Source organism: Caloenas nicobarica, chromosome 12, assembly GCF_036013445.1.
Source record: "Caloenas nicobarica isolate bCalNic1 chromosome 12, bCalNic1.hap1, whole genome shotgun sequence".
Lineage (NCBI taxonomy): Eukaryota > Metazoa > Chordata > Aves > Columbiformes > Columbidae > Caloenas > Caloenas nicobarica.
The window spans coordinates 20,250,432-20,273,382 of NC_088256.1; the positions used below are offsets into that span (position 1 = coordinate 20,250,432).

The 22,951-nt window shown below is 44.1% G+C and overlaps 1 protein-coding gene across 2 annotated transcripts in view; it reads right to left on the reverse strand.

Annotated features, from left to right (window-relative positions):
• AMMECR1 (AMMECR nuclear protein 1) overlaps positions 1–22,951 on the reverse strand; it is a 100,881-nt gene that overhangs the window by 54,448 nt on the left and 23,482 nt on the right. Inside the window, exon 2 of one of the 2 annotated variants that reach the window (XM_065643312.1) lies at positions 20,008–20,539. In XM_065643312.1, coding sequence (XP_065499384.1) covers positions 20,008–20,539 — 532 coding nt within the window. Of the gene's footprint in view, positions 1–20,007; positions 20,540–22,951 lie in introns of those variants that run through there. The other variant, XM_065643313.1, reaches the window with a different exon arrangement.

Sequence of the window (22,951 nt, forward strand, 5' to 3'; positions counted from 1 at the left end):
TCCTACCTTCAGAGTCTACACACGCTGCCTTAAAAGAAGGTCTGTTCTCATTGCCAACAAAGAGACTGAATCTTTCCTTCTGATTATTTGACAGTTTTATGCAAACTGCCAGCAACCATTAGCAAAGGGGATTTTCATCATTTTGTTCTTGTTGTTCTGCTGAAATATTACCTGAAGCAGTTAATCAAGACACCCATGAAAACCAGTAGTTATTACAAGGTCACACAAAATTTTATTAGAGCTATTAAGTGGGACTCTCGTGCTGCAGACGAATCATAAGCTACGTTTTAATGAATTTCAGCTAACTGTGAAACACATTGTTCTTCCAAAATATTAGATGAATGAGCGGAAGAAGGCAGAAGCATATGCAACTTGTTCTGGAAAATAATTTTGTTAATTAAATTCACACACTTTCTACATACAAGACACTAGACATACAGTCATAAAGGCATCCATTTGGACCTTTAAAATGCCTTTTGCTAGTTGCCAAACGCACAATGCATGCTGAGACATAAGCACCTACGGGCACAACATAAGCAGCTGAACAAAAAAATTATGCCAATAAATGAGAATTTGCCAAGCCTGTGAGAAAGTAACATAAAGGAGTTTTCTGCTGAAGTGGAACTTAGTTCAAAGGAATGAGAAGTATTTAAAGAAACATAAGAAAAAACTGGAACTACACATGCCTTTTTAATAGCAGTAATATGTTATAAAACTTATATGCCAAGGTGTCAGCTGAGAGGAGAGGCTGCAATTCATTCAAAACTATTCCTTTAAATATCATTGATCCTTCTTCCTGTCAAACTACGTGTTCTAAAGGTCCACTGCATAACAGGAGCTTGCAAGAGACTTGAAAGACTAGGAACTATGGAGCAAGAAGTTACATTAGAGAGCACTCGAATTTTTTTTTAACTCCATAACTTTGAAAATTTAATAAACATTCTATTATTCCGGTACTGGTTTTAAGAAACTTATGATAATGTTGCAAGACAAGTTAAAAAACAAGCCTCAGCAAATTTGAATTTGTCCTCTAATTCAGACTTCACTTAACTCTACAGCTGGAATGAATTAATCTTTTGGATCACAAGAATTGCTGTTAAATCAATGCACTCTAGATTGCACTATTTGTATAGAACTTAGCCATGTAATTTAACCAACGAGACAACGGTTCAAAGGCAGACTAAATACAGTGCTGGAATTAGAGCCAAGTGGAATTTATATTTTTGTCACGGAAAAGACATACTAAAGACAGCACTTTTAAGACTGACAAAGATAATTCAAAATCAAGGAGTTCTCACTGGTTTGAAAGTAATGTCTGTTATGGAGACTGTATGCTTTTAAGACAGATGGACATCAGTCAGTCAGCACAGGTAGAAAATAGAGATATCAGGCCTTCGGCTGAACAAGATGATCTCTCAATCTCTTTCCACCCCTTAAATCACAAATGACTCCAGAGATGGATGAGTAACAGTGAAGCTCCAAGTTGTTGCTTAAATAAAAACAGCCTCACCCAACCTTCCCATCCCCAGACAGATAGCCTGGAACAAACACGCGTGACTGGGGAACTGGTCTGGTTAAAACATCTCTCCTTTTTGCCAGTTTAACTTAGACCAAGCTTGTTTCTCTGTGCAGGAGCACGTGCAGGGACACCAGCTCAAAAAGGGGAAAAGGCAAAAGGGACAGTGAAAAAGGGCAAGGATGACGACTGCTTACATCTGCACTCCAGGAGAAGAAATGCATGCAGCCCAGCTTAAACAAAAAGGAACAGCACTAAGACTTTAAAAGATAATTATTTTTATTAGGCCAGCCTATATTGCTGGGAAAAGCAGAGGAGCTTTCAGACACATTGCTTTAGCAACTTAGGCAAAGCACAAAACAGAACAAAACTGCTCCTAATGTAAACATAACCATGCCAGCCTTGGAATAAGAAAAGCACTTGGCATTTAGGCAACTGAGAAGTGTGGTAGCAACAGGCCAGGTGACCCGTCACCAGTCCCTTTGGAAGAGGGATAAACGGCAGTGAGTGGCACACTGAGGCAGTAATACATACAGACAGTGTCTCTACTTGAGGCCCCAATGATTTTTACACAGCAGACATACCTTAGTTACTCTCAGGCATTTTCCAAGCAAGTATCACACTGGTTACTACATGCTGTCACTAGCCATACAGCTAGACAAGCAATAAACACAAAGGCCCCAGCTCCAGTATAGGGAATTACTGGAGGATACAGCAGCATCTTCACAGGCTGCCCCTGTTCTTACCTTCTTGCAGCAGTATCTGCCATTGGCCACCCCTGGGAGACAAGACACAGGGCTAAGTGGATCCTCATTTGGGACATCAGTTCTTTCACTGTCCCTTATCAAACAAAAGTTCACATAGATACAGAAATGCCAGCTCCAATACAGTAATTTTTCATCCAAAAAATGCACTTATATCTGAAGACTGACAAGTTTAGGGTTATGCTTTCATTACAAGGGAACAAATCTAAAAAGTTTAAAAAAAAACAACAAACAAACCACAAAAAACCACCTCGTATGAACATCACTGCAGATTTATAATCAATAATTAGCAATGCCACTGAAAAAAGGCGCTTTCATATTGCCTACTTGTTTTCTTATCCACGCCTCATTGCTTCTTTTGCCATCTCAAGCATGCCTGTGGTCATAATTGGGTTAGAGCTAATATCTTAGACACAACCCACCCTCCAGTTGATAATACTGCATCCTGTTGATCCTCCTCAGAGCAGACAGACCTGAAGATGAGGAAGGAGCACTAGGGGCCTGGGATGCGTTCATTGACACACAGCTGTATCGGTGGCACCTGACCATCAGCGGGCACATCGCCCAGCAGATGCAAAGGCAGCAACCTCAAAGCGCATCTACGCTGACGACATGGTGATTCAGCAAAGAAAACAGCAGTGGAAACACCGCGGTGTATGAAAACACAGGGTGGGTGCTCTGGAGAGTAAGCTCAAGTCATCGAAGAAGAGTTAAATTCAGGATTTTCACAGGGTTATTTTCTGAAATGCTGCCAGTTCCACGCGCGAGGCCTGAGAGGGAAGTGGGTGATGCAGAGGGAAAGGATTCAGGCACGACGGGAACAGGACGAACTTGTCAGGCACGGACATTAGTCACGCCGGAGTCAGCCAGACTGGCATGTTAATCAGAGTTCTAGAACTTCCCAACACTTCTAGACTACTGCTAGAAATTTCACAATTAGCCCATGGGAAGCCCAAATGCTTGGCCTCACCTGACACCCTTAAAGTCAGAAGCATCTCCAAGACTTGGTGGAAGGAAGACAAACCAGTATAGTGTGCTGCTCAGGGGCTACCAGCTTAATCCGCAACTCCAACAGGAACGATCAACGGGCAGGTGGGGAATGGCACTGCATGCTAAGGACGTATAACATTTAATGACATAAAGTATTACAGGAGAAGAGAAAACCAATGAACTTCTTATGGTAGAAGCTGCATAATCAAGTAATAAAGATGTAGCACCAACTGCGCTACCAGTTCAGGGAGATTATAAAGTTGCAAATTTAGGAAAGGTAATAACAGTGGGTAACTGCAATCCCATGATATAAAGTGGACCCCGTGCCTCATCAGAATGACACGTGAGAATTTCTCCCCCCCCCAGGTAATGACTCCTTCTATGACCTACATGAAAATAAGCCATTTTTGGTGTGGTTTTCGGTGGTACAGAAGACTCAGTTAACGGGTATTGGTAGGAAAGCCACTCTGTGCACGCAATGCAATTATATTTCAACATTGTAGTTGAATACAGCAGGCCATAAAAATATTTGGCACATGGATAATGAATTTTAAGTGTAAAAAAACCTGAACTAATTAGTAATCCTCCCAACGCATTTCCCCTCAAAGAAACCCAGACAAATACAACCCTAAAGGGATCAATGCAAAAAGCAAAAAGACTGCAACAGCTTGGAGGCTGTTAAAAATAAAACCACCAGTCCCCCCCTGAAAAAAAGACAAAATTCTGTATTAAAAACCAAACAAAACCACGAACACAGGTAAAACATTCACCACAGTTAGAAGAGAAAACAAAAGCAGTCAAAATAATATCTGAGCCCCAGCAACCAACACCTCCACCCTGCATGACTGAGTGGGGACGTTAAGGAGGGCAGCAGAGAGAGGTCAGCTTTGAAAAACAGAAAACTCGCCTAATGACAGCAGAAGAGGTTATAAAGCAACATGGTAGAACAAAAGTAAACAGTAAATAAAGAACAAAAATATTTGGGTAGCACCTTGCAAAGTTACTTAACTACATCAAAAGCAGGGAACCAACTAGAAAAACCAGTGGGATCTCTTTCAGACCAAGCTGAAAAAGCTCACTCACCACTGTTCCCAGTCTTTACTGGTGAAGCAACTGGGGAAGACTTGCACACCTATCTTTATAGTCTATAGGAGAGAGGGACTAGGCCAGTTGGAATAAGTACAAATGAAGCATTAGGCTGAACACACAAGTTAGACACCGTTCACGCAGACCAGGCATTTACAGGACAGGTCCAAACCAGACCCTGATGGGCAACAGGCTGTCAGTGCAACCCGGTGCGCACAAAACACTCAGAGACCGGTGCTACAGAGAAACAAATGTAATTTCCACCCCTGCAAAGCAACAGCGGGTCAGATCACTGTGCACATAGACAACCACAGCCTGTCTCCTCCTGTCAACGGAAATCCTACCAGGAGCACAGCTCTTCCCCCCAGCCGGTGCCAGCTTACAGAGCCCTCTGCATGTGGGGAGCGAGCTGTTGGATCCACTGAATATCTGGGTTGAACACCAGATAGACTTATAGAAGGGATCAATCAGGATTATTTTGGAAAAAAACTTGAAAGTGTAATCTTCAGCCACCCAAAAGGGGCTCAAGACTCTGTGTGACAGCCTCACATTCCTCTGCTACACACTGCAGGTTCCCAGCAAACTTCACCACCTTAAAACCGCAATGCACAGGTTTGCTGTACATTGCAATGTTTTCAACTACGTGCTTAAAAGCACCAAGACACACCTAGATGAACTCAGTAGGGGGAAAAAAAAAAAATCCCACAACCTTGTTTAGCCTTCTATTCCAGCCTGTAAGCTTTGTTCTGGTGACTGGGGAATTGGATGTAGGGCAAACAACTGGCAACACTGCAAACAGCAGACGCACGAAAGCAAGTTTGTCATATGTGGTTGCTTTTTCTTCCATTCTGGATGTATTCACAGGCACCAATCTACCCCCCGATGGTGTCAAAAGCTGGAAAAAGTCACTGAGGTGAGCCCACAAGAAAAAAAATCAGGTTGAAACTAAAGTATTTCTCTCCACTGGTATATTTAGCACTACTACAGACAACAGCAGGCTACTGGTCTCAACCAGGAGAGCAATTATATTCTCAGAGCAGAAAACAAATCCAGGTCAAAGCAACTTAAATTGCAGTTCTTGGCAGCCCAAAATTAATAACGGCTGGTTGCAAGGGTCCCATCTCTTCCCAGACTGCACAGGAAGACCCGATCCCTTCGGCCAGCTCCGGCATTTAGCATGCTGAAAGACTCAGCAAAAAAAGTCTTACAACTCAGCGAAAAAAATAATGTAGCAAAAAGCAGCAGAGTATCTGTTGCTGACTTATCAAGCAGAAACAGCACAGCAAGCATCCCCTGATCAACGCGAGTCCCACAAGTAGGGGTGTGGGGCACACACACGAGCTGGATTTGTGTGCCACGGACACGCGGTCTCATCCTAAAGTTGCATTTAACTCACATCGCTTCCCCAAACCAGGAGACTATTGCCGCACCATTAGTTGTGTCTGCAATAGATTCAGTACGTGAGTGAAGTCAGATTGTGAAACTACAGTCCAGTTCTATAATGTCATTCAAGTGCCTCGCAGGATACAAATACACTGCATAACATAGTCAGCTACTCAACACTAACAATACTAAAGGAAAACAAAATTGTGGAAGACCTAGAATTAACCTCTGGCAGAGAGACTACAATGTTTCCACAACAAAGCTTAGACATTTCTTTCTAAAATTAAATATTCTCTCAAACACCACACGTGATACAAACAGTCCCTGCTAACTACGTACAGAGCACCTTCAGTAAGAGCCCTTTGAATGTCAAAACTGAATTTCAAAAACCATCTCATCAGCCTGGAAATGCTGCAAAATAACCAAGGTGCATTTTAATTCTGATGCATTAAAACCTGTGTGTGTGTGTTTTGGTTTGTTTTGCTTCACTAGATACTATTTTATGAAAGCAAAAAGCTAACTACATTTTCAAATTAACTTTGCAAATTACACGTTTCTGAAGCTCTCTAATAGAAAATTACAACTACACTGGGCACCAGCAAGCTATACACAGCCTTTCAAAAGTAGCACCAGAGTTCTCTACAAATACTGTATGCTACAACTCTGTCACAACAACATGTATAAAATTTCCAGTTTTGTTAGTTGTTTGGTATACTACCAAAAAGACCCCAACAACTCACTATCCATCAGCAGATCCCACAAAACCCTAATTCAATCATTATTCTGGTAATTAACTGAAATAAAACATCTGTGGACCAAATCACTGACCTAAAGAGCAATATTATTTTGTTGTTATTAAATCTGTATATTGGTTAGTCAATGAAGTTTCTAAAGGCCAAACCACTGAATACGTATCTTTATTTAAGAAGACTAGAGATTCAACCATCCTACTATTTTTAAAATCAACACACTGATGATGGTAGAGGGCTTTTAAAGCACTAAGAAAAAGGCCATAAATTCCTTGAAAACAGAGACGTCTAAGTTGGTCCTTTTTGGATTTCTCAGTGCAATGCTTCAAGGTGCCAAGCCCCCTATTTTCACCTCTTCCAGGGCAGAAAAATTTAACTGTTCTCTCAGTCGTTGCCCAGGCTCCAGGCTGCAACTCTAATTCACTAGACCTGGCAGCTGAAGGTTGGTACCTATTTTTCTTTGGGTAACCTGTGACAGGTGGGTCTGCACTGTGATCGGCAAGCTCGACTGAAAACCGAAGCACGGATTGACATCCGTGGCTTTGCTGAGGTACGGCTCAGCATCATACGCGTGAGCAGGTCACCTCATGGGGTGAGGCCAAACTCTCCTTCTGAGCATCGTTTCCAGTTTTAGCTCCTTAGAGGTTGCCACTCCCTGGGGAAACCTCAACTGGGATGAGGGGAAACAGAAGAACCACCATGCAAAAACACCAATAAACATGTTATCAGCTCTGGAAGCTATAATCACCTTACTATCTCACTTGGCTGGTTTGGCTTGGGTTTTGTTTGCTTGTGGGTTTTTACAGAAACAAATGCATGCCGCACAAACACATACAAAAAAACCCCCAGCCCCCACATACACAACAGAAAACCCATCAAAACACAGCCCTGCTTAAGAGTTGTTCACATACCACAATTTCAAACCCGATCAGTTTGAAGTCTTCTGCCATCTCGCAGTAAACATGGGAGCCCCGACTTGCCCAGACACCTCAGGGTGACCTGTCAGTTCAGCTCCCTGGTACCCCCTTTACAGAACCTGTGCTCCTAAACTGCTCCATTTCTCTGCCACCATGATTTGCTGTGCAAACCAAAATCCATTTTGTTAGCTGGCTGAAATCAAGTAGTAAAGTCTCCAGTATCACTATTTCAAAAAATTTACTGCTTAACAAATACTTGGTTCACCATTTGAATTGTCATTTCCTTGGGTTTTATTTTGGCAACCTTCTTATTAACAGCAAAGGTACTGTGTTCAGAAAAGCAATATCCCCATTCCCTGTTCAACATGAACTATTACTGAGTTATGGCTCAGTTCCAATTCAGTGAAAAATTTATTTATACACATACCATTCTCCAAATGCATTACCTCCACGGAACTCTGTTATTGACCATTTGCCTTTATTCATCTCTACCTCTAGAAACACACAAATCTTATTCAAGCCAAAAGCAGGATGGAAAGAACAGTAAAAGTTTCTTTGCCAAAGCAAACCAGTTTATTAGAAAACAAACCCCACTTACTAAGTTAATAATCCTGCTAGACCTAAACAGGTCACAGCCAACTTGGGCATCTCTGAGCTCACACGGAAAATAATCTGCTCAAAAATAAATCATTCTACTTTCTATCAGAAGCTGCCCACAGAGAGTTCATCTAACAGTCCTCAGAGAGAAGATATTAAACTTCATCTATTATCGCTATTCTCCAATAACAATCTTTCTTTTAAAAGAAAAAAAAAAAGCAAAGCAGTGACACAGTTTAAGAGACCTATCCCCATATTCAGACACAGAAGCTATTACTGACAGCACTGAACTTTTATGTCAGAAGTATCTGTGGATCATTACTAACTGCTATGGCTGTACAAGAGGCCATGAACAGTTTGCCAACATCTGCAAGTGTCAATTAAAAAAAAAGAGGAATTTTAAAGCTAGAAATAAACTGACACTAAGATGATACAGAGACCAATGCTTTGTCACAATAGCCTGATAACTGGAGACTTTCAACAGCAAAACTAATGTTTTCATTCTTGAAAACTTCATCACCAGCAGATTTCTCAATCCAGAACACACTACCAAAGCAGGAGCCACTAAGGGACCGGGATTATTGCCACCCATCAGTCCCTTTGCAGAGGCGAGACCACGAGGAGGAGTAAAAACACACACTGATGCCTAAAGCCCAAATTCACTTCAATGAACTCACTACCAAAGTCCATGCATCATGTATTTCCTATCATAAAGTGATCAAGATCTATCTAAACTATTTGTATTGCTTGCCCCCACTAATCCTATTCAAGGTTACTATAAAGCCACACTGCTCCAGTAAGTAGAAACCTTATGCTCCAAATATAAAACTTCTTCACAGTTATTTAATATTCTTTCATTCTTCTGGCAGTACTGGCATCTAGTTTAATCGGTTAATTTGTGTCCCTTTGTCTTTCTCTTCCTATATACACAAACATACGTGGACACATGCACTAGTATGATACACACATATACATACACACCAATCAAACCGTGCACCTCTCAGGTATGTTCTGATCCTCTAGAGCAGCCCAGCTCTTCTCATCTCCCTTTGCGAGCTGATCCCACTTCTCCCGGGCGCTCCAGCCACCCTGCTCTGCCAACACTACATGTCTTTCTCCTGAGAGCAGCACAACCATAAAGTTATTTTTTTTTAGCATAATGAAAGCTAAGACACAACTAACAGTCAACTGGTAATACCTGGAAACCACTAAGGAGAGAAACAAACTCCTAACTTACAGAATCACTTTTCAATTACTCCTGAAGCACATGAAGCTGCTCTATAGAGTATTGATTTTCACCTCATTTCTAACAGTACAGCCCCTAAAGCATTTCAATCATTCCTGTGTAGCATTCTGATCTTCTTCCCAACTTTGTCTCATTAAAACTTCATTATCACCTGCCCATTGCTTGGGGGGTGGGGTGGGTGGGGTTTTGGGGAGAATTACTGATAACAGACAGCACTTCTGGCTCAAGACATCCCAACCTGCAAGTTGCTAAAGACTAGAAAAATATTTGGAGAAGTATCCTCATACGGTCACTGCTTGGACCTTCCTCGCCTTCTCTTTCTGCTTGTCTGCACGTTTCAGCATTCAGTAAATCAAGGCATCTTGTTTTATTACCGAACAGCGGTTTACTGGCTCTAACAGGGCAGTAAATGGGTAACCACACTCCCTTCTCAGTTCTAAAATGTCCATAAAAGAATGGTCTTCATGCCATTAAGACAAACTGATCTCTGCAATGGCCTCTTCCAAGAAACTCCTGGCATCTCCAAAAACCTAAGCTTTGGTAACAGAACTTCAGAGACCACTCTGGATTGCTCCAACTTTCTCCTCTACAACAATTTCCACTAAACATTCTAAGTAAAATGAGAATCAAGAAAATATATTATGCTTATGTTGCCTAACTTGTGGATGTATGTCTGTGATCCATGTATTTAGATGACTGCTGCTCAGAGGAGGAGTAAATACATCACATCTCCAATTTGTAGCACATGGACTTTTAAGATGAAACCATATCTAAGCACATCTCAGTGGCTTAGCACATTTCCTTGGAGAAAACAAACAAAAGAACGCAATCAAACAAACAAACAAAAAAAAGCAAAACAAATAAAGACACAAAACCAAAACACACTTTTTTAACCCAAGACAAAATTTCAGTGAAAGCTTCAGAAATAACCAGACCTATAGCCTCCATAATTCAATTGATAAATGTCGTCAGTCTCCAACAGGCTGCAAAAATTTACAGAAACCATACTAGGAACCATTCAGGAATAGCCCACTTATTTAGCGGTTTATTTCAAACCACTTAGCAAAAAAAAAAATCTTGTACCAGCAGAGTGCTAATTAATCACCTTCTTCTATCTTTATCTATGCTGCCTAGTGTAACTACTTGCAGCTTATGACAATACAACTCATCTGCTGAGGAATAAAACACATGTAAGTTAGCAAAATAGTACAGGGTAGTGGGCAGTCTTTGAGTAGGTTGTTCCAAGGCACTTACATTACATATATAGAAAACTTAATGCCTTGAAATCCTCCAAAATGAAAAAAGGAAAAAAAAAAAAAAGACAACAAAAAATGCAGCTGGCAGCAAATAACCTGAAGCACAGATTCGTATTCTCCCAAAAAGAAGCACTACTGGGAGCTACGTTTTGCGGTGGTTTAGATTTCTGTGTTAAAACATAGTCCAAGCTCAGCAAACTGCAATAATTCATCCTTGAGGTGAAAAGAGACCACAGTGGTAAGGGTACACTTGAACCTTTCTTCCTGCTAAAAAGGAGAAAAGTAAATTGTTTCGTATTCATCCTTCTTTATAACTCTCTATTTTTAATGCTTGGTTTTATCCAGCATTCCTTCCAAACGAACAGCACCAATCTTTTATCTTCTTTCAACTTTTATTCCCAGCATTTTACAGGAATTCAGAAATGATGGTGGTGAGTATCCCACATGAGATTTTTGCCACCTGCCTCTTCTCTACCTGTTTGCTTCTCAGTTCCAGTTGAACTGAACCAGAGCCAGAGTTAATGCTCCCATTTCTCAAGGAAGAGTCTAACCACTACAATTTCACAACCTATCAGCATGTTCATAGGGATTAATTTTAATATTACATTTCCATTTGCTTCTTCAGAGTTTGAATAACTGATTGTACAACACTTTACTGAAAGAACTTGCCTTCAGTTGCTTGGCTTGCAGTTTTTCCACGCGGCCAGTGGCTTGCTGGAGTCTTGCTCCCCTCATGCATAAGGGATGCATCACTTGCAATTACTCACCTCCCTTGAGGCACTGCAGGAGACTTTGAAGAGTCTTTCCTCACCAGACTACACCTTTTCTGTGGGTTTTTCAACCACCTCCTCAGCCTCAACACTCCCCCTGCAGAAAGATTACTTAGAGAAGGCTGGTGCAAGTACTGAGGACTAGAAAATCAATTTTTTTCCTCCTTATGAAGCTTACAAGGGACCTCTGCCTAGCACATCATCTTCTACAAAAGTCCATCTTTCAGCAGCCAAACTCATCCTTGTGCTCACTGGGTAAGAAAAAAGGTGTGGCACCCAATCCTTTTATTCTTACAGTCACCTGGAAAAGGGGCTGGGTGCCATCAGATTTACTTAGTTGGCCCAAATTCTTGCCCATCTGTAGAGGATCACAGGCTTTTTTCCACCTAATACACCTAAAACTTATGAACTCTAGAGCTTCATCGATGCAATTCTTTTTATCCGTGCAAAATGCCAGATGGAAAACAAGGAAACTCATGTAATTCTCTGAAAAGGATGAAACAGAAGTAACTCTGATGCTGATTAGAAGAGGATTATGACAAGGATCCTTCACTCCTCTCTCTTCTGTTTCAAACGTGGACTCCAAGTAGCACCCTGTAAAGCAGATGCTGGAAACCACCATGTGCCACCGGAGCCTGGAGAAGAGACATTTTCCCTAGCAGAGGGAATTAAATTACAAATATAAATTACAGGAGTAAATATAAATAATATAAATTACATTAGTACGTCCGTAGCTCATATATTACAAACACCACAGCCCAAGTCAGGACCTTGCCAAAAATGCCACAGCGTTCAAACTAATAGGAAGAAGGGCATAAAATGAGATATTTCTATGGCATTAAGGATTTTGAGAATTCACTCTCTGTCAGACAGAAAGACACGACTGCTCTGGGAAGACACACATCTCTACACAGCTGCTGTCCCAGTAACCTTGCCACAACTCAGCAGAGCTGTTCTGCGTTCCGTAAGATGTCATTCTCATGAAATTAGCACTTTAATAACCTTGGCTGCAAGCACTCCGTGTGGCAAAGCAATATCCACGTACTCAAAACAAGCTCTGCCTTCCAGGAAGCTGTCAAAGCCCAGCCAGATCACTAACATCTAAGGCATATCCTATAAGGTACAGAAACATATGTGCAGTCCGTCAGGGGACAGCAGGAGTGAAGAGACAAAAGCAACAAATATCTCGCCAAATAAGTGTTTATGGCCACTAGAGCAGGGGGGTATCCCATGGAAGAAATGAAGCCCTTTACATTGATCCCTTTTGCCAAGATGGGCTTTTTGAAAGGTCATACGAGTAGCCCAGGAGATACCTGCTGTTCTTCACGGTGCTGGGCTGAAAGACACCACGATTAGCATACACCACAGCACTGACAGTCAGGAAATCTCCAGAACATTTCAATCCAAGTTCAAATCACTCACTATGTGCTACTGAATGCAGCACCAGGACCAACTTAACAGCTACATTCCATTTTATAGCTACTGCACTCCCTAACGCTTTGTTATTAAGGACATGCTTTTGAGAATTTGTGAATTAACTGCAGCAGAGCTGCCCTGTCTTGTTATTCAAATGCAAACTTTGCAATGCTAAACTGAGTACCAAGATAATACCCCACACCGTAGGAGCATAAACATCATAAAAAAGGTCAAGCATTTTCATAATGCTTTGCTAATGAGGGTCAGGGCCTGACTGGACTTGTTGTGGCCTCCAGCCTAGCAACAGTTTCTGTATTGGCTAAACTCTGAGAAGTCTACTATTATTTTTAAATAATTTGCATCTTTCCTGCCTTCCATAGGGACTTTTACCACAGAAACCACTGGTATATGGCTCAAACAATCTGTGTGTCAGCATACTCGCACTTCTGCTTCTGAAGACAATAATTTGACGCTATGGAAAACACACGGTTAACTGTAAACAAGTACTTAATGTACAAACAGACAGCTTGGGATACTGAATTTGCTCCATTAAATATAGCATGTCAAAACTTGAATTTGCAAAATCCACGGAAATCTTATCGGGAAGCTATGTTCAGTACAAGACAGAGTAAAAGAAAACATGGCAAAAAATATGAATGTAATTCAAACAAAGGAGGCAATAAAAATGAACGATTGGACTGATGTCACAGGGAGAGGCGGCTGCTGACTCCTCCTCACCTGCCAGGGGTATGAGAACAATTCTGCAAAACTAGTATTGCAGTGAATCAGAGCATCTATTATAACTTTGTGGTAACTGCTTTTAGGTAAAGAAACAAAACCAGGGTCCATCCTTAAGCCTGTCTATGATGTGATCTCCTGTACTAAAAGAAACTACCTCATTTGGACATACGAACAGCTCACTGAAATGAGTTTATGAAGGAAAAAGCCCTCAAATGACAGTTAACCTAATTTGGAGTTTGTCACAGCAGTATCTTCTCCATTCACCAGTTATATCAGATTACAAACCTACTGGCACAGGTAAGTTCTTTCTGAAGCCACACAGCTCTATCCCTTTTCCTCCTCTGCTGTACGAAGATGCGTTCACCAGTCCTGCTTTCAAATATGCTGGGAATTCCCCGCTGAGCACTGTCAGTGCCAGCCAAAATAAACATTTTTGCACTGCACTGTATTTTAAAAAACACTACCACAGAATGCCACTCTGAAAGAACCACCACTTCATATTCCAACATTTGATATTCAACACTATAGACTGTGTTAAGCCAGAAGAAAATACTGAAGCTTATAACAAAACCACACGACATACACATGAAAACCAGAATGAAGTCAGACAGACACACAGACATGAGAGAACACTTCCCTGTCTGCATGTTTTGTTGCTGTGTTTTTTGTTTCATGACTGGTGGTCATCTTTGGCCATGACCAAGCAATCATTATAGCTGTTGTATAATGTTACTAAGTGTGACAATAAATATAAATTATTGCACAGAGTCTGCCACATAAGTCTCCACTGCCACACAACCAAGTTCTGCAGAGAAAAAGCAAAATTTCAAATGTGTGACATCAAGAACAGTAAGGTCAATAGGTACAGTTGAACTCTGAGCAGGGATTAAAGAAGAAGAATGCTGTTTTTTTTTAAGACCATATGAAATTCATACTTTGGGGTAAGCTTCTACGCAAAGTTTCATAGAAATGCTTGTAAAGAAACACATACCAAGGCAAGCAAGGAGTCAAGCACAAGGCTTCAACTTTAAACATTACAATACATTGGAGAGACTAAAACAGGAAATCGGGCTGCAGCCAAAACCAAGAAATTGAAAAAAGTATGCAATCCTATCAACTTGCAAGTCATAACACTTTTATTTACATGTATGTGTAAGCATATGTACACACCTACAGACAAGCTTGATCTTTCTTCGGTGCTTTGAAAGAGAACAAACAGTAATTCACCACTTTGGCAAAAGAAAAAAAAAGCCAGAAAACACCAACACACAGTACAGGAAGATTTTAAACTATTTCAATCTAAATTACCAGCGAATCACCACCACACAGTAACTAAGGCCAAAAAATGGACAGTCAGTAACAAACCTGAGAATCATTTCTTTACTACAGGGTCAACTTAGACTCACTCTGAGCAGAGTCAGAGCTTTCTTTGAGAGTGTGAAAACTAAAGGGCACAAAATTAGCTAGCAGATTTTTAAACTGTATTGGATTTAAATGTCTCAGAACTTCACTAAGGAAGAATTAAAGTAGTGTGGTATTACTATCCCGTGCCCTTCTATAGTATGTAAATTGACAGATCTTAGATTCAAAACCACAATGAAATACAAAGGTCAGGCACATCAACACCACAGCATATCTGTACCTCTGTCCTGGAGCCAAATGGAACAGTTGTTGCAAAATACACCAAGTCAACAATGAAGGAAGGAACTGATGGATTTCCAAGCTAAATCTTTAGGTCAAGACTAGGTATCACCTAGAAAATATTTTAAACCAGAGGCCTTCAATCACAGAAGATGGTCAAGCCATACAGATGACTCCTGTGGAGAAGAACGCGGTTGCCAGCGACATTTCTCATCTGACAGCCGAGCCTCCGCATGTGCACCACTTCTATTACACCCCAGGCATGCACATCAGCTATACACACCATTCAATGCCTCTGGCACAGCCCCCCAAACGAGGAGGAGATAAGCGAAGCCATCATCCAGGCATTTGCTGCAAGGCACTTAGGGTAAACATCTTTCCCAAGACCTGCTCCACCAGATGGGAAACAAGACACAGGCTGCATTAGCCATTCCAGCTGCAAAAGCTTCTTCTCGGTTACCATGAACCAGATGACAGGGGCAGAACAAACAATTCCCCTCACAAATTGTGTCAAGTACGGGTGGTCACCACCAAAATAGTGCTGTTTGCTAGCAGGCGACCTTCAGGAAAGGACTATAAGAAGTAAACAGCTGGCAAATGAGTTAACCTGCTGGACTGCCATACAAAACCCTCCCCACAAAGATGCTGACATTAAGTAGGCAAGCTGGAGAGCTTAAGGCAGACACTGTGCAGGATCAAAAGTCAGAAGGGTGATTTCTGTGTGCCAAGGGAGACCTTTATAGCGATCAGAGATGTGAGAATCTTCAAGAAAAAGTCCTCCTCACTCCCCACAGCACATCTCCAATTGAATTTCTCTTCGCACACCAACCCTCTCCATCCTGTCACAACCTCCTTGCACACACTTGCGCTTCCACTCAAACACTTTCCTACTAGAAGAAAAATAGTAGTGAGTAGCATGAACCTCAAGCCTTCACGCACTGGTGGGCAGCCCTTTTCCACAATGGAAGGCAGGACATGGTATTGTTTCCACTGATCACAGAGGCACAGGGTGTGTTGCACAAGACCAAATCAGAATGGAAATAAAGGCATGTGAGTTATTTGTCAGAAAGGTAAGAAACACAGGGGAAAAAAAAAACACACCGAAACACTACTTAGTCTTCCTCCTCCCTAAATGAGTGGGGTAAAATGTTTTAGAACTCCTCCTGCATTCCCTTACAATTTATTTCTATTGCCACGTCCAAAAAATCTGCTTTTAAGCAGCTGCAGTGTTCCATAACTTTACTCATCAAATTGAGTTTCAAGAACAGCGTCTGAATGAGACTTTGTACAAGTGACAATTTTTGTTTGAGGCAGCAATTTTAAAACTTTGTATCAGCTTCCGCACCTCCAAGATAATTTTTACATTCCTTCCACAGCTTGAGAGTCACCACACTGGTAGAAGCAAGAGGAAAGCACATGCCCTGAAGAAGGGGTGGCTTAGAGAGCAACTCGAAAGGAAGTGAAATTATAGGTAAAAGAAAGCTCTGCCATTAAAACAGTGATAGAATAAAGTGTTAGCAAGATCAATGGAAGCCTACAAGAGAAGAGGAAGCCTGTGGCTGGAAGGATTTTCCGATTCTCACCACTGCTGGACAGATTCAGTATCTTCCAGCTGTCTTCTTTTGACTCCATGAGTCATTCTCTCCAAGCCAACAGCTCCCAAGCAATACCCTCTACCAACACCCCATACCCTGTGCAGTCAGAGATACAAACATGCCAACTATTTCACCCATGCTAGAGTCCAAAACCCGCACCCTTTCAAAACAGGCATTTTGTCTCATTCCTACTAACTGCTCCAAATTTCCTTCCCTTTGAGCCCTGCCGTGGTCCCCATCTTGGCACCAAAAAGTTACAAAAATCCAGAAGTGTCACAAGCAGGTTTTTTTCAAAAGACAACACACCAGAACCCCTTGTCCAAGTGATTCAGCCACCTGCTTTTCTTTGATCATGCCCAGTTTCATTGTTCAAAGACCTGCAAGGAATATGAGTCATGCTTGTGTGAGGATACCTGCTCACAGGTCTTTCATTCTTCCTGTAATTAATGTAATTTTAAAAAATATTTCTAAAATTCAGATACAAACTCTTATTTTAGACTACTACTTTTAGAACAGATATTTTGGTCTATGGACAAAACTTCCAAAAGGATTCCAGGCAGAAAGCTGCAACATACATTCACTGAAAACTGCCAGATTTCATGCAGGTTTTTTTGCAGTACAGGATGAAGCTCAGCTTCCAAGACAACATCGTACCTTTGTGAGCTACCCAGTTATCGATAAGACTGCCTGCAGACCTTTTGAATGCTACAAGTCATGCTGCCTCTGAATACTTAGCACGAGCAATTTATTCGCCGACCTAGAATTTTACAGGTAATACCAAAGAACTTTTTCGAAGTTGCTTCCCCAGTTGCACAAACATAATTAGCTCACAAGGCTGCTGAAAGCAGCAGTCCTGCCATCTGTCTGCTTGTTCCCACCTCACACTTGTGCAGGCACAAGTGTGTGTGAAGCCACGCAACGAACTAGAGGGAACCGAGCTCTGTGAAAACTAACCAGGGAAAAAAAATAAAATTACAATTAGATCATTTCTCAATCTGGACAACTGTGCATGCTGGCACAAAGATGGGAATAAGCAGAAATGATACCAGTAATTTTAATGGCAGTGCCCTTTTCAGAGGTCCATTGACGCAGCAGCTTTTCACCAGGTCCAGCAACTAAATCCAAAGAACATTTTAGGGACACATATGAATTTTAGAAAAATACAAATTATTTTACTTAATTTGCTATTGCTTTGTTATTAAAAGTAAGAAGTGGGAAAAGAAAGGTGAAGTGATCTACTGGTTACGAAGAGGAATCAAAGTGCTTACTGGAAAACACTTCAGTGGTGAGATCTTCACCCCTGCCTCAGTTTCCTCCACTGATAAAACACAGACAACAGCACTAATCCGTTCAACAAAACATTCTGTAATACAATTTAGAACATAATAACAACAAGGTAATACCATTACAGAGAGACACAGACAGAATTCAATTCGCTTACAGCAATGAAAGAGTGAAACGGCACAACGCTGATGCTGTAACCTACAGTGGTCTGGGATGGAGAACAGATACAGGACAATGCAAAGCAGAACGGCCACTTAGAGCAACAGTTCCTAAACAGTTGGTATCTACAAAAAGACAGACACGGATTTACAAAAGACCTGGGTAAAGAAACTCACAGTGGAGTCTCCCTGCCCTCCTTTCATTATTGGTACTCTGATGTAATCACATAGGAGTTATGAAGAGCATATAGGGAAGACTTGCTGGGGTGGCAGGTTAAGTAGGAATCCACAGAGCTGGGTTGTCATGACAGCAGCTGAAAGTATGCAAGAGATGTATAGATCCTGGGTGTTAGAACAGCAAGGACTCCAAATAAGGTCATTAATACATTACATTATTTTAAACACTGAGAAACACACACCACATCTCATTAATGAAACACGGTCTGCATTGGTAACTATTTGCATTGGTGAGGGTGCACGAGGGTTTGGGACACACACAAAAAATTTGTATTAAGTACTGACAAAGTACGGGTTCTCACAGATCCGAGAGTCATGCTATACACGAGGGGAAACAAGTGACATGCACTCTGGTGGACCAACGCATTCGAGTCTCAGCTGAAGCTTGGAAACTCACCACATGAGCTCCATCCCATTTAAAAGCAAAGTAAAACAGCAGAAACTAATTTCAAGGAGCCCTCAAGTTAACTTTGCATTCAAACAGCCTTGGAGCATGCAGCAACTCGGTAACTCATCCCAGCTGAGAGGAAGTAACTTCCTGTCAGAGGAAAGTTACTCCCTGCGGTGTGTGAAGCGGGTCTGCAGCAGCACGCCCGGCTCCCCGCGCAGGCTGCAGGTGCTGACATGCCGGGCAACGCCGTCCTGGCGGGTCACCTCCCAAGGCAGGAGGGGATGGGGCTCAAGACAAACACTGAACCAGAGTGGCCAGGGATGGGAATGAAGCAGGCCCTTGGTGGAGGCTTGGGAGGCAGAGGAGGATGGGAGTAACAGGTGTTTACGTGATCTGTTCAAAACTCTGGGAATTTGATGTGGGGGGGTTACTCAGGAACCCGGGATGTCTAACACTGGGTGATCTTCAGGGGCTGTTACAAAGCAAGGACTCTGCACAGTTTGACACCAAAGCAGCATCACGAGTGCCTGGCACAGGGGACATACTGGTACACCAGTGCTCACAAATTCGGGATTTGCACAACAGGTCTCTCACACTGGGTACTCACCATCCCACACGGGTGAAGCAGAGGCCCGTACTCATGCAGAACACATGGACAGAGAGCCTGCCCGGTGAAGGGGTCCCAGTAAGGACTACTGGTGAAATGAGCATGGAGCAGTCTACCCAGGTGCCACTGAACACAGACCGGGAGCGGGGAGAGGGCGCTGAGCACGGGGCGCTGCGGGGAGCGCCCGCAGCCGGACATCGCCACGAAGCCCGGGCCCCGTGGAGCCCGCCCGGGGCACGGAGCCCAGCACGACCCGCTCGCACAAAGGCTCAGAGCAGGCACGGCCCGAGGTGTCAGGGAACACGGGGGAGACGCCACCGGCGAGCCCCGTGCACGAGAGGGGCCGGCCCGGGGGGTCGCGCCGCGGGGGCGCCGGCAGCAGCGCGGAGCGAGGCGCCCTCTGAGGAGAGCCGGGCGCGGGAGGGCAGCGCGGCCCCCAGGGCGCGCCGGGGAGCCCGGCCGGCGCCCGCCCGGCCGCGGGGCGGGGGCGCCCGCGGGCCAGGCCCCGGGACGGGCGGGCCAGGCGAGGACAGGGGCCGGGCGGCGGCGGGGAAGGTGGCGGGCGAGGAGGCGAGTGCCGGCGGGGCGGCCGGGCGGGACGGGCGCGCACGAGGCGCCCACGAGGGCGGGCCGGGGCACGGCGGCGGCGGCGGTGATACTCACTAGGGGTCGTTGGTGAAGCGGGGGCTCCGCGGGGGCTGGTAGCCGTACAGGTGACAGTAGAGCACATCGAAGCAGAAGCAGCACATCTCGGCCGACACCACCATCTTCCTGCAGCCGGGCCCACCGGAGCCGGCGCCGGGGGAGGAGAGCAGCGAGGCGGCCGGCGGGGAGAGGCCGGCGGGGCCCCCGCCGCAGCTGGGCGGCAGCGGCGGGGAGAGGGCGCAGCCGGCGGCGCCCCCCGCCAGCCCCCCGAGGCCGTTGAGCCGGGGGCCACCTGGCGGGGGCAGCGCCCCCGGCTCGCCCCCCGCCGCCGCCGCCCCGCCGCAGCGGGAGCCGCTGCCGCCGCCTCCCGGGCCGGCCGAGCCCGACGGAGGGGAACTGGAGAGTTTCTGCTTCTTCACCCCGCAGCAACCCGCCGCCATCTTGGAGCCGTCTCCCCCCACGCAGCGCTTCCGACCCATGGCGGGGGGGCCGGCCGACCGGCCGGGGGACGTGCGGCGGCCCGCTCCGCCTCCTGCCGGGCCCGCTCCGCCTGCAACGGGGAGGGGGCGGGAGAGAGGCGGCGGGAAAGGGGGAAGAATGAATGGGGAGCAGGAGGGAGAGGAAGATGGAGGGGGGGGAGAGACAGAAAGAGCTGCGTTAGAGCGACCCGGTGAGTGGCCCCGGCTGGCAGGGCCGGCTGAGGGGGCAGCGCGGCCCGCAGGTGTGGCGGGGCCTGGCGGCCTTTCCCCTCCCCTCCGCACTCCGGGCCACCCCTCCTGCCTTCCCCCCGTGCTCTTTCTCCTCCTTCGGCTAGGGAAGTGGAGCAACTCCACCTCGCGTGCTAAAAAAAAGAAAATAATAATAAAAGAAAATAAACCCACAAACCCGAGCTCTGCAGGAGCCGCGCGGCAGACGCAGAGCCCTTGAGATGGTTAAAAGCGCCCCGCTAAATAATTCAAGTGACCTGAGATGCCTTTCTCTTGGGAAGAGAAGGGCGGGGGAAATAAAAGAGGAGAAGCGAGGGGTTGTGTTGCAGTCGGCAGGAGCCTGCAGCGAGGGCTGGCACCTCTTCAACCTGCAGTCGGGATGGCTAAAAGCCACGGGCTTTAGTTAGATAGATAGATATACATATATATATATATATATTTTTTTTTTTTTTTAATTACAGCTTTGGCGTTGACTTCCCATCCCGTAAGCAGCGGCTCAGAGCGCAGGCCTAGCAGCCATGACCCTGTGTGACCACGGCCCTCGGTGCCCGCGGCCCCGGCCGCCCCATGGCCAGGGCGCTGGGAGGGAGCCCGGAGGGATGATGTGAGTCCTGCGGTGCTCTGGGCATCGAAGATTAGGCTGACCAAGCTCCTGGGATGTGTGTGTGTGTGTGTGGGGAATGTGCTTCATGTTAGCCTCGTATATAGAGATACCCGAATTTTTGGAGAGACTTGCAAACAGCCACAAAGTGCTTCAAAAGCTCACGCTGTATGTGTCTTTAGAAAATAACACCTCACCTGTCTGCGTTATGCAGCCATCTCTGGCATGGGACCTAACCAGCTGTTTAACATAGAATAGCAATACTACAAGATTGAGGAAGGCAAGGGAGTGAGGGCTGCCACATAGAGTTAAAATAATATCGCAAGTTTAGAGAGGCAGTCATTATCCAAGCTAAAATGCAGTCTATAGAAAGTTTCCACAGTTGCAAACTACTCAGAGACTTGGTTTTACATTTCTTGTTGGAAATGGTTTCTCCAGCATCCTCATGGTCTTAATTTTGTCCGGACCTCGAATTATCAGGGATCTGAAGAGAAAATCCTTGGTTACTAGAGCTCTAATATTAATGGGTTAAAAAGCCCTTTGAGGGTTTCTGTCCAAATACTGGCCTAAACTTCTCTTGCTTTGACTGTGAATCATAGCCTGAGGTGAAACAGCTGCAGGGAATAACAGCGGACGGAAAGGAGAAGAATTACATGGTGTAAAGCAGCCTTTTCCATTTTAAAATGTAATGTTTATGTTTGGAGCTGGGGAATACTTGAGAAGGAAACCTAGTTCCCCTCTCTTGAACAACTTTCAAGTTTCTTTCAAAACAAAGGCAGTGTTTTCCACTTAAGGGATTCATTTGTTTAAAATCAGTTAGCAGTGACACCTTCTGTTGCTTTTGGGAAAATAGTTTCTCCAGGTATCGAATTCTGGCTTTTTCTATTTTTTTTACCATCCAACATTATTTAACACCAACATTTATAGAAGTATCAAGTAATCGCAAAAGCTTATGATACAGACACAAATATAAATTGTTCGCTCCCCTGGGGCAGATTTGTAAGGTTCAGTCTAAGTTTCAGAGCTAGGACTGATACCCTTACGCAGTATCAGGTCTACTTGTATTGCAATGGCCCCTGAATGAAAGAGTAATTTAAATATATTACTTATTCATTAAAAACACATTTTTCCACCTCTGCAGGTGTTATTTGCTGTATTCGCCTGTAGTTCTGCCCCTATTTTACCTCCATGCAATGTAATGTATACGGAATCTCTCATAATGCATACCAAATCTCTTGCGGGGACAACAGCAAATATACAAACACAATGGTGGAAATTATTATTTAGTGGAATCAGGAAGACACAGTTCTATTATCATATATTTTTGACAGTATCTTGAAGTGAACTGCAGACTTGCAAAACATTTTTCAGTGGAACATTTCCATTTAAATTTGAAGAAGAGTTTATTCTTTGGCCAAGATGGCTTCAGTTAACTGCAACATCTGTTTCACTGGCCCTTTGCTTCACTTAAGTCTCAAAGACCTTTACATTTCTTACTACAAGGAACACTAAATGTATTCAGTTCCTTCATGTATATAGTGCTTCTATATTTTGCTAACTTTAGCAGATTTTCTCCTGTTGGCTGATGAATGCTGTGCCTCATATGCAGTCAAATGTATTGAGTGAACTCAGTATAAACAAACTCTTTCAGCAG